The sequence below is a fragment of the Rhinatrema bivittatum genome, chromosome 15 (assembly GCF_901001135.1).
Source record: "Rhinatrema bivittatum chromosome 15, aRhiBiv1.1, whole genome shotgun sequence".
In the NCBI taxonomy this organism is placed as follows: Eukaryota; Metazoa; Chordata; class Amphibia; order Gymnophiona; family Rhinatrematidae; genus Rhinatrema; species Rhinatrema bivittatum.
The window spans coordinates 46,077,725-46,090,746 of NC_042629.1; the positions used below are offsets into that span (position 1 = coordinate 46,077,725).

A 13,022-nucleotide genomic window follows, 5' to 3' on the forward strand; every position below is an offset into this window, starting at 1 on the left:
ACAAGAGTCTTTGAGAGAAGTGAAAGTGGAGGGAATGCATATAGGTGACCGGTCACCCATGAGAGGGAGAACGCATCTCGTGGCTGATAGTGTTAGCTGCGAGTGAGAGAGCAAAAGTTCTCTACTTTGCGGTTTTGAAGTGACGCAAAGAGATCTATATGAGGGTAACCCCATTGTTGGAAGATTGAGTCTGCCACTGAGGGGTTGAGAGACCACTCGTGTGGCTGAAAAGTGCGACTTAGTTTGTCTGCCAACACATTGTCCACTCCTGGCAAGTAGGTGGCCCTGAGATACATCGAGTGGGAGAGGGCCTCCACCCATATCTGCGCAGCTTCCTGACACAGAAGGTAGGAGCCCATCCCTCCCTTCTTGTTGATATACCACATGGCCACCTGGTTGTCCGTCTGAATCAGGATAACTTGATTGGACAGGCAGTCCTGAAATGCCCTAAGAGCATATCTGATTGCTCGAAGCCCCAGGAAATTGATTTGGTGTTTGGCTTCCTCTGGAGACCAAAATCCTTGTGTCTGCAGTTCGGCCACATGGGCTCCCCAGCCGAGATTGAAACATCGGTGGTGAGAATTATTTGAGAATCTGGAGCCTGGAAGGGCAAGACTTGGAGGATTTGATCTGATTTTTCCACCAGGCTAGAGACTGACGAAGTGAGTCGGTGACATGAACAATGGTCGACAGGGGCTGAATGGATTGAGTCCATTGTGACCTTAGAGTCCACTGCATGACTCTCATGGCCAAGCGAGCCATTGGGGTAACCTGAACTGAGGACGCCATGTGTCCCAGCAGGATGAGGAAGTGGCGTGCAGTCGTGCGGTATTGAGACTGCAGCTGATGTGCGAGAGAGACGAGGGTGAGAGCTCGCTGATGAGACAGAAAAGCTTTTGCCTGCAAGGTATCCAAGTCTGCCCCTATGAATGATAAAGTTTGAGATGGGACTAAGTAGGATTTGTCGTAGTTGACAAGAAATCCTAGCGAAATCAGAGTGTGTAAGGTAAGATGTCGGGACGACAGAGCAGTTTGCTGAGTGGGAGCCCTGATCAACCAATCGTCTAGATAGGGGTAGATGTGAACACCTTGAGTTCTGAGGAAGGCTACAACTACTACGAGGCATTTTGTGAAGACTCGTAGTGCAGATGCGAGGCCGAATGGAAGCACTCTGTACTGATAGTGCTTGGGGCCTACCAGAAATCTCAAGAATCTGCGATGAGATGGAGTTATCGCAATATGTGTGTATGCGTCCTGGAGGTCTAGAGAGCAGAGCCAGTCTCCTCTTTGCAAAAGAGGAAGAAGAGAACCCAAGGTTACCATTTTGAACTTTTCTCGATGGAGGTACTTGTTGAGGGCATGGCGTTCCAGAATTGGTCGAACGCCTCCCGATTTACATAGAAACATAGAGACATAGAAATGACAGCAGAAGAAGACCAAATGGCCCATCAAGTCTGCCCAGCAAGCTACGCACTTTATCCATTTTTTTCCCTTTTTCTCTCTCCCACCTGTTACTATTGGCTTCCAGTACCCTCCAGCCCTAATTCCCCTCCACCCAATTTAGAGAGCAGCTTTGAATCTGCATCCAAGTGACATCCAGCTCAATTGGGGGTAGCAACCACTGCAACAAGCAGGCCACCCCCTTGCCCCATACTCTTACCCACCCCTGTTTTTATTTTTTTGTTTTGTTTTTTTTTGGAAATAGCAGCCCTCCATCCTTCCGCTCCGTGAAGGTGGAACACCAACTACTGGCCACTGGCATCCCGCACCGTGAACGCCTCTGTGGCTACTGCCGCTCCGTGCAGTGTTTGAATGCCGCTGTGGCTACTGCCGCTCCGTGCAGTGTTTGAATGCCGCTGTGGCTACTGCTGCTCCATGCAGTGTTTGAATGTCTCCACTTTATTCACGCCCTCTAGACTTGATGGATCCACAGTGTTTATCCCACGCCCCTTTGAAGTCGTTCACAGTTTTAGACCACCACTTCCTCCGGAAGGGCATTCCAGGCATCCACCACCCTTTCCGTGAAGAAATACTTCCTGATATTGGTTCTTAGTCTTCCTCCCTGGAGCCTCAGCTCGTGACCTCTGGTTCTGCTGATTTTTTTCTGATGGAAAAGGTTTGTTGATGTCTTTGGATCATTAAAGTTTTTCAAGTATCTGAAAGTCTGAATCATATCACCCCTGCTCCTCCTTTCCTCCAGGGAGTACATATTTAGAATCTTCAATCTCTCCTCGTATGTCATCCTGTGAAGACCCTCCACCTTCCTGGTCGCCCTTCTCTGAACCACTTCCATCTTGTCCTTGTCTCTTTGTAGAAACGGTCTCCAGAACTGAACACAGTACTCCAGGTGTGGCCTCACCAAGGATCTGTACAAGGGGATAATCACTTCCCTTTTCTTACTCGATATCCCTCTCTCTATGCATCCCAGCTTTTGCTATCGCCTTGTCGCATTGTTTCGCAGACTTCATATCATTAGACACTATCACCCCAAGGTCCCTCTCCTGCTCCGTGCACATCAGCCTTTCCCCCGGGGATAGAGTAGGGCACTGGTTCTATTGCTTTGGACTGGAGGAGGAGGGAGACCTCCTGTTCCAGGAGGAGAGAGTAGTCGGATGTTCTCCACGTCAGTAGAGGTGGGGAGTCCGGTGGGATGGAGAGAAAGTTCAGATGATAACCTTGATTGATTATCGCTAGGAGCCACTGGTCTGAGGTGATTGAGTGCCACCTGTTGAAATGGCATAATCGACCTGTCATTGGTATGTGAGGCAATGGAAGCTGGCTGCTGCTCTCTTTGCAGGAGTCAAAAACCGGAAGCAGGGCCCGGCTGAGGAGCTGCTTGAGGCTTTTGTTTTCGTAGATGACGAGACTGGGATTTTTGGAAACGTCTCGTAGAATGAGCTCTAGACAGTGGTGGGTAGGATTTCTTCGGACAGAAGAATGACTTCTTAGTGTCCTTTTGGAGAGGTTGTTTTGAGGAATACTCAGAAGGCATCAGAAAGAGCTGTCTCAGGGTCTCATGATGGCCTTGAGTTCCGCCACCGTCCATTGAATCTGCTCGCCAAACAGGTTATCACCTACACAGGGCAGGTCAGACAATCTGTCCTGTACTTCAGGGCGAAGGTCCGAAGACTTGAGCCAGGCCCATCTTCTTGCTTAAATAGCAGCTGCAGATACCCTGGTAGCAGTGTCAAAGATGTCGTAAGATGATCTTATCTCATACTTGCCTGCCTCAAAGCCCCTGTTCACTAGGGTTTGAAGTTGTTCTTGGAATTGTTGAGGCAGGGAGTCTGTCAATTCTTCTATCTGCTTAAATAAGACCCTGTTGTATTGGGTCATATAGAGCTGATAAGAAGTGATTCGGGAGATGAGCATTGAGCCCTGGAAGACACGGCGACTGATAGCATCTAGAAGTTTCTGCTTTTTGCCTGGGGGAAAGGAAGAGTGGTGTTTTGCTCTTCTTGCCCTCTTTTGGGACGATTCTACAACCACAGATTGGTGATCCAATGGAGGTTTTTTAAAACCTGGGGCTGACTGTACCAAATAAGTGGTGTCAGCCTTCCTGTTGACTGGAGTAATAGAGCCAGGATGTTCCCAGTTCTTTTTGAGGAGATCCAGAAGAACCTGGTGAATAGGGATGGAGGTTATTTCCTTGGGAGCATCCAGGAATTGCAACAGCTCCATCATTTGATGCCTGTCATCTTGTTCGGTCTGTAATTGGAAAGGAACCAATTCAGACATCTCCTTCACAAAATTTATGAAGGAAAGGTCCTCCGGAGGAGAACGCTTCCTGCTTTCAGTAGGAGAAGGTGGTGAAGGCAAGTCATCGGTGTCTGGTGAAGAATCATCAGTCCAGGTATCATAGAAATCAGCACCTGCCCCCCTAGGAACCAATTTGGGATGGGGCGGTGGAACTCCTGAAGGGCCAGGTCTAGGCTCCAAAGGAATCGAAGGAAGAACTGGAGGCACCGATGAAGGCATCGATGGATGGATCGGTGGCGCCAGACACATCGGCAACAGAAGGGATGCGGAACGGTGTTATTCCTTCCGATGACAAGCTAAGCGGAGAGGGCACTGGAGCCATCGGTGACCCGGGATCCATCTGTGGAAAAGCAGCAATAAGCTCTTCCATCTTCGAGAGCAGCAGTGCCAACACTGCTGGAATCAGGTCGGTGGTCGGTTCCACGATCAGCACCGGTATCTGCACCGGAGGAACTTGGAATCGATGCATCGCCTTGTCGATGGCCTCCTGAACCATCTGGTCCAGTTCTTCATGGAGACCTGGAGCAATCAGCCCCGGCTCCAGAAAGGGAGAAGGAGGCAGAGGCATAGCCGGAGGGACCACCGTTAAAGGTGGAGTCGTGGCTCCCGATACCTGTCTGGGTGAGGGTTGCCTCAATGACCCGGTCACAGAAAACGTCTGTGCCTTTTGTGGACGGGGTTTTTGAGACGGCAGCTCGGACAATGGCGAGGTCGATGATTTTGCTCCCTCGATGATCCGAGACTTCCGATGTCGATGTTTCTCTCTACGATCCCCTCGGTCCTGAGGGGGAGTAGAGGTAGTTGAAGGCCGAGAAGTCATTGACGCCGGCCAGTCATCGGCCGGTGGTCAATGCTGATGCAAAGTGGAAGGTGCCGGTTCAGACGACATCGATGCAATGGACAGCATCGGGGTTTGAGCACGGAAGAGAAGTTCCATCTTCTCCATTCTGGCCTTGCGACCCTTTGGTGTCATTAGGGTACATTTGGTGCAGGTCAGGACATCGTGCTCACATCCAAGACAAATTACACAGACTTTATGAGGGTCTGTTATGGACATGGTGCAGCTACAGTCCGGGCACCGACGGAACCCCGACGCCATGGCCTTGAAAAATTTGAGCCGCGGTACGGTTGATGGCCGTGAGGGCCAAACTTGACGGAAATTGACCGAAAACGGGTAAAAAACTTACTGGAGTACCGCAACTTGAAAAAGTTGAAGGAGGGACCCCTGAGGGGTAAGAAAGTTTTCAGTAATTCCGTGAGGAAAATTCCTGTCACGATTCTCTGCAGAGCTCCTTAACCGCGTGGCTAATGCTGCGTGGAAAAAAGAAGAATGAAGGGGGAACCCCTGTTGGCTGCAGGGTTAGTGCCATGTTGGGCATGCCCAGTAGGTGCCAGTCAAAGTTCTAAAAATTTTGACAAAAGTGTTCCGTGATTGGGCTCCATCCTGTGATGTCACCCATATGTGAGGACTACCATCCTGCTTGTCCTGTGAGAATTATCGTTACAACATTTTTATGGGGAAAATTAGACTACTTCACAAATCAAGCACTATCATAAAAATCATATAGCACACACATTTACAAAAATTTGACAGCAGAACATTTAAATATAAAATATTTCCTGCCCCTTTATAGTGTATATAGAAGACAACAAAGCTGCTTACATCTAATTCTTTGTGGATAATAGGATAATTCAGTCACACCAGTAATATCATTGATGATATCCCCACAAGTAGGATTAATCTTTCTTCTTGTCCATGGAGAAAGAAGAAATTATGGTTTCTAATAGTATCTACTTGGACAGACTGGATGGGTCATAAGGTTCTTATCTGCTATCACCATGCTACAACCATCATGTTACATCCCAGCACTATGTATATAATTGTTCCTGTTTTTACTCCTAAAACTACTCAGGCTTCTCTTCTTATCCCAGTTCCAGCTTCCCCTGTTTTATTGTAACTTTCTTACTTCTCTCCACCTGTTAAATGTTAGGTTTTTCTTCACTCCCTTTACTTCTTGTAAACCGGCATGATGTGATTCTATCATGAATGCCGGTATAAAAAAACCCTTTAAATAAATAAATAAATAAATAAATAAATAAATATTCTATGTAAGCCTTTCCATTTCCATAGTATTGCATTTATTACACATTTCTGTATTCTTTCATGATTTTATAGAAAGCTGAGAGATTTTTATACTTCAACTACCAGAATTTTCCGCAGGTAAGTAAGTGTGTGTTATGTGCATTTGGTATGTGTGTGTGTGGCTGCGGGAGCAAAGAGACTGGAAGGTATTAAAAACTAGCTATCCTTCCCAGTTCACTGAGTCTCATCAACCAATCAGCATGAAAGGATTTAGAGTATTCATGATGACTGGTTAGTGGGACTTTATGACATCACAAACTCTCCATCCAGGAACCCAGAGCAGCTCCAGCCAGCCACACAAAACCCTCTACCATTTTATACATAGAGTACATTTTCCGAAATAATGTAAAATTATACCTTATTACTGAAACCTTGCTTTTTATGCTTGGCTCCTATGGAATAAAGCACTGGAATCAAATCTGGAGGGCAGTCAGCAAAATATTCTGTGCACGTCACTGGAGATTCATGGATGTCCATGGGATAGGGATTTTCAAAGATCGGAAAACTAATTGATAAAAACAGTTTGTTAGTATAATTGTGTTGTATGGATTTAAGAAAATGAGTTAAAATAAAACAATTTAACCATTATCAAAAACATTTCAAACACTGAATCATTAAAATATGATTTCTATATTCTGTAGTGAACAATTTTGTACTGCTGTTAAACACTGTTATGCCTTTTTATTTGATAATATAGTTTAAAAAAAAAAATAAAATATATGATCTCTTTCCCTCTTCTTTTTCAACCCAGGATGAGAAGATACTTGGAGAGGGAATGGGAAAAGGGTATCCTGTAAATTTATTTTTTAGTTTGTTTTGCAGCAAGGGATGACATTTAGAATTAAATGAAAATAAAATTCAATTTTTTATATTTTGTTTCATTTTAATAATTAAGTGAAAGCACAACTCTATAATATAACCTCTTCCATGAAAATCAATGTAAAGAACTACTAAAATGTTGCAGATTTCTAGAAATGTGTACAGGCAGTTGTATGTAATGCAACAACATTTACTGTGAAGGCATGCAGGTATCCACAGATTGCCTACAGCAGTGATTCTTAACCCAGTCCTCAGGATATTTCCAGCCAATCTGGTTTTCAGGATACCCACAATGAACATGCATATGATAGATTTAAATACAATGGAGGCAGTGCATGGAAATTTCTCTCATGCATATTCATTGTGGATATTCTGAAAAATCAAATTGCCTAGGATTGTTTCAAGAATGGGTCAAGAACCTCTGGACTATAGGAATCCAACTTAGCTGCTTCATTAGAATTCATCCTAGTGAAAATGTGATTATAATCAGGGCAATTTCATGGGTAAAATGGTTCAACTGAAAATACTCTATTGAAATGCAGCTAAAAGTAAACGTCTTCCATAACTGGGGCAACCAAGACAACCCTGGGAACCCTCCCCTCTTTTTTTCACCCAACATGAGCCCAATATAACATAACAAAAATAACCATAACACTCAGAATGGATGTAATGGCCGCAGCCGTATATTAGATTCCCTAACAATGAGATCTAATAGGGTACTGTCTATAGACAGTTAGCCTGTCTATGTCCCTGCAGGGTAGGAGCCCACCGCCGTGTCTTCACTTTTGCTCTAGCAGATCTCTCTCAGGTCTTGCATCCCCACAAGCCTTGCTGATGTTAATGTCCCAGAAAGGCCCTTCGTAAGCCACCACTCAGCAAGCCTACTGGGACCTCCCCACTATTTGTTCATCTGTGAACAGTAGCCCAAGCCACCATTTGGTAGTGATCCTCCCTAACTGCCTCCACCTAGCATTCTGGACTTGGCCACCCATAGTACAACATGGATAACAAATCGACAGTGCACAATTACTAAGCTAACAAAACTCCACCTACCTATCAACTGGGCGGGAAAGTTCGCATCGAGACCGCCAGGGAAAAGGAAGTGGGGTAGATGCATGCAGGACTTTAAACCTCCCAATGGTCCCCCCCCCCCCCCCCCAACCATCATCATACATGGCCCCATGCCAATCGGATGGGTCCGCCACAGAGTTGTGTCCCGTTGATGCAATCGTGCTCTGTGTCCAGTTCAACCAAGTCGCTGCCATACTGCATTGGCCGATTTTCTATTACTAGCAACAGTAACATGGAATAGACTTAGTTTTTGGATACTTGCCAGGTTCTTATGGCCTGGATTGGCCACTGTTGGAAACAGGATGCTGGGCTTGATGGACCCTTGGTCTGAACCAGTATAGCATGTTCTTATGTTCAAATCTTAGTATCATCCGCAGAAAGACAAACTTTACCTTCTATCCGTTATGCAGTGTCAGTCACAAAGATATTGAACAGGACCAGTCCCAACACTGATCCTAGTGGCTCTCTTCAGAGAAGGTTCCATTTACCACCACTCAACTCACTGTCTTCTATCTCTCAACCAGTTTGTAATCCCAGGCTTCTCATTTTATTCACAAGCCTCCTATGCAGGACCGTATCAAAGCTTTGCTGAAATCCAAGTAGATCACATTGAGCGCTCTCTTCCTCGAACCAATCAAAAAAGTCAATGAGATTTGTCTGACAGGACCTTCCTCTGGTGAATCCATGCTGCTTCTGGTCTAGCAATTCTTCTGACTGTAGATAGTTCACTATTCTTTCAGTCAGCAGCGTCTCCATTACTTTTCCCACCACTGAGGTAAGGTTAACTGGCCTGTAGTTTCCAGCCCTCCTCTCTGCTTGCACTCTTGTGAAGCATGACTACCACTTCTCTTCTCCAATCACTCAGCACCACACTCGTTTCTAGGGATCTATTGAACAGATTGTGCAGTGGACCCACCAGCACCATCTCTGAGCTCCCTCAGTATCCTGGGTTGAACCTTATCAGGCTCCATGGCTTTGTCTACTTTCAGTTTTCCTAGCTCTTCCCATACATTCTCTTCTGTAAACGGAGTTTCGTCTACTCCACCCCCCTCCATTTTCTTGTTAATTAGCGACGGTCCTTCTCCAGGGTCTTCTTTAGTGAACACTGAACTGAAGTATTTAATATTTCTGCCATTTCTTTGCCTCTCTCTCCACACATTGATCCTTTTCACCTTTCAATTTCACTATACTACTTTGGACCTCCTTTCTCTGATGTATCTGAAAAATGTATTGTCACCTCGCTTTACCTCTTTGGCAATCCTTTCTTCCGCTTGACTTTTTACTTTCTTGATCTTCCTCAGTTTCACCAGATATTCTTCTTTATGTTCCACCCTTTGGGGTCCTTTTTATTTCTTGAATGCTGTTCTTGTTTTTATTTTATTAGCTACCTCCTTTGAGAACCATATAGGATTCGTATTTCTCTTCCTTTTGTTTAATTTTCTAACATATAGATTAGTTGACTTTGTAATTGCTCCTTTTAGTTTGGACCACTGTTGTTCCACCTCTCTCATTTTCCCCCAGTCTTCTAGTTCTCCCCTCCAGGTACTTCCCCATTTCAAGAAAGCAAATGTTGCTTACCTGTAACAGGTGTTTTCACAGGACAGCAGGATGGTAGTCCTCACATATGGGTGACATCATCAGGATGGAGCCCAATCATGGAAAACTTCTGTCAAAGTTTCCAGAACTCTGACTGGCCCCTACTGGGCATGCCCAGCATGGCACCAACCCTGCAGCCAGCAGGGGTCCCCCTTCAGTCTTATTTAATAGCTACAGGCAGTGCCGAAAAAATAAAACAAAACGTTACGAACCCAACACCGCGGGGCGGCGGGCGGGTTTCGTGAAGACTAACATCCTGCTGTCCTTTGAGAACACCTGTTACAGGTAAGCAACATTTGCTTTCTCACAGAACAAGCAGGATGGTAGTCCTCACATATGGGTGAGTACCGAGCTGAGGATGTCCGAACATACACCAAATATACCCAACGGCATGCAACAGGCACAACAACTGGGGTGAATTTGGTAGAGGACATCCTGAACCCTACCGGGCAGGCGGAAGGGTGTTGGTACGTCACGATGGAAATAGATTACGCAGGACAGATTGGCCGAAGATGGAATCTTGTCTTCCGGCTTTGTCTAGGCAATAGTGGGCTGCGAAAGTGTGGAGAGAACTCCAGGTGGCAGCCCTACAAATGTCAGGAAGCGGCACCGATCTTAGGTGTGCTACTGAAATCGCCATGGCCCTCACAGAGTGTGCTTTAACACGGTCTTGGAAAGGAATGCCTGCTTGCTGATAGCAAAAAGATATGCAGTCCGCCAACCAGGAGGAGAGGGTCTGCTTACCTACAGGTTGCCCTAGTTTGTTGGGATGGAAAGAGACGAATAACCGAGTGCTGTTCCTGTGGGCAACTGTACGGTCTAGGTAGAACGCTAGAGCCAGTTTACAGTCAAGGGTATGCAGAGCCTGTTCCCCTGGGTTGGAGTGGGGCCTGGGAAAGAAGATAGGTAGTATGATGGATTGATTAATGTGAAACTCCGAAACTACCTTAGGCAAAAACTTAGGGTGAGTGCGGAGTACCGCCCGGTCCTGCAGGAGTTTAGTGTAAGGCGGATAGGTAACTAGGGCCTGTAACTCACTACCCCTGCGAGCTGAACTGATAGCCAAAAGGAAAATCACTTTCCATGTGAGATATTTTAGGTCACAGGAGTGAAGAGGTTCGAAGGGTGGTTTCATGAGCCGCCCGAGTAACAGATTAAGGTCCCAAGAAGGGGCCGGAGGACGTAAAGGAGGCTTGATATGGAGTAAGCCTTTAAGAAAACGAGTTACGAGGGGTTGTACTGATATAGGGACATCCCCGACACCTTTATGGAAGGTGGCTACCGCACTGACATGCATTCTGATGGAAGAGGTCTTTAGACCTGATTCCGATAAATGCCAGAGATAGTCCAAAAACCTTGGGATTGGACAGGAAAAAGGATCAAGGGATTGCGAAGAACACCATGATGTATACCTTTTCCATTTATAGGAATAAGGCTTTCTTGTGGAAGGCTTCCGTGAAGCAATCAGGACACGAGAAACCGAATCTGAAAGGTTAAGTGGTTGAAGGATTAACCTTTCAACATCCATGCCGTCAGGGACAAGGCCTGAAGATTGGGATGGCGTAGGCATCCGTCGTTCTGAGTGATCAGAAGCGGGTGCGTTCCCAAGGGAATGTGCCTGCGGATGGAGAGATCCTGGAGTATGGGAAACCACACTTGGCGTGGCCAGTGAGGTGCTATCAGGATCATGGTTCCCTTGTCCTGACGGAGCTTCACGAGAGTCTTCGAGAGAAGAGGAAGTGGAGGGAATGCATAAAGCAGACTGGTTGCCCATGAGAGGGAGAATGCATCTCTGGGTTGAGAGTGCTCGCTCCGAATGAGGGAGCAGTAATTGTCCACTTTGTGGTTCTGAGGGGACGCAAAGAGGTCTATTTGGGGATAACCCCATTGTTGGAAAAGAGAGGTTGCTACCGAGGGGTTGAGTGACCACTCGTGTGGTTGGAAGACACGACTCAGTTTGTCTGCCAAGACATTGTGTACTCCCGGCAAGTAGGTGGCCCTGAGGTACATCGAGCGGGAGAGTGCTTCCACCCAAATCTGCGCAGCTTCCTGTCACAGAAGGAAGGAGCCTGTGCCTCCCTGCTTGTTGATATACCACATGGCCACCTGGTTGTCCGTCTGAATCAGGACAACGTGATTTGATAGAGAATCCCGAAAAGCTCTCAGAGCATATCGTATCACTCGAAGCTCCAGGAAATTTATCTGGTGTTTGGCTTCCTCTGGAGACCAAAATCCTTGTGACTGCAGATCGTTCACATGAGCTCCCCAGCTGAGGTTGGAAGCATCGGTGGTGAGAATGAGTTGAGGATCTGGCAGATGAGAAGGCAGTCCCTGGAGGAGATGGTTCTGATCTTTCCACCAGGTGAGAGACAGACGGAGTGCGTCGGTGATGTGAACAATGGTTGACAGAGGCTGAGTCGCTTGAATCCATTGTGACCTCAGAGTCCAATGCATGACTCTCATGGCCAGGCGGGCCATTCGTGTAAGATGGACTGAGGACGCCATGTGTCCGAGAAGGACAAGGAATTGTCGAGCTGTTGCTGTGTGCTGAGACTGCAACTGGTGAGCGAGAGAAACGAGGGTTTGCACTCATTGATGAGGTAGAAAAGCTTTTGCCTGTAAGGTGTCCAAGTCTGCCCCAATGAACGACAAGGTTTGAGATGGGACTAAATAGGATTTCTCATAATTGACGAGAAATCCTAGAGAAATTAGAGTGTGTAGGGTCAAATCCAGGGACGATTGAGCGGCTTGCTGGGTTGGGGCCCTGATTAACCAATCATCTAGATAAGGGTAGACGTGAACACCTTCTTTCCTGAGAAAAGCTGCGACAACCACGAGACATTTGGTAAAGACTCGTGGTGCCGATGCTAGGCCAAATGGAAGCACTCTGTATTGATAGTGCTTTGGGCCTTCTAAAAATCTGAGATACTTGCAATGAGCTGAAGCTATCGCAATGTGGGTGTACGCGTCTTGGAGGTCCAGAGAGCAGAGCCAGTCTCCTCTTTGTAGAAGAGGTAGAAGCGAACCCAAGGTTACCATCTTGAACTTTTCCCGCTGGAGGTACTTGAGGGCACGTAGGTCCAGAATTGGACGAAGCCCCTCAGATTTTTTGGGGATCAAAAAGTACCGGGAATAGAACCCTAGGCCTTGTTGTGAAAGAGGGATGGGTTCTATAGTTCTTAACTGGAGAAGAAGGGAAACCTCCTGCTCCAGAGGGAGAGAGTGGTTGTTTACTCTCCACGCTTGTAGAGGTGGTGAATCCGGTGGAAGAGCAAGAAAGTTCAGGCGGTAACCCTGAGCAATGATTGCTAGCACCCATTGGTCAGTTGTGATTGATTGCCACATGCTGTGAAAATGGCACAATCGACCTCCCACTGGTATGGCTGGCAGTGGGATCAGGCTGCTGCTCTCCAAGGGAACGTCAAAAACCTGAAGCAGGCCCCAGCTGGGGAGCTGCTTGTGGCTTTTGCTTCCGGGGCTGGCGGGGCTGAGATTTCTGATAAGGCCTCGTAACTCGTAACCGACCTCCCTCTCCGCTTACAAACTCGCTCTACACCAATACAAAAACGCCACATTAAAAACTAAAAGGGACTTCTTTGCACAGAAGATCCACCACATTATTTTCGATTCCAAA

At 46.7% G+C, this 13,022-nt stretch overlaps 1 protein-coding gene across 9 annotated transcripts in view; it reads right to left on the bottom strand.

The window, feature by feature from the left end:
* Window positions 1-13,022, bottom strand: part of STXBP5L (syntaxin binding protein 5 like) — a 779,311-nt gene that overhangs the window by 358,341 nt on the left and 407,948 nt on the right. For all 9 annotated transcript variants that reach the window (XM_029578338.1, XM_029578339.1, XM_029578335.1 and 6 more), the window contains one exon: window positions 6,260-6,407. In XM_029578338.1, coding sequence (XP_029434198.1) covers window positions 6,260-6,407 — 148 coding nt within the window. The remainder of the gene's footprint in view (window positions 1-6,259; window positions 6,408-13,022) is intronic.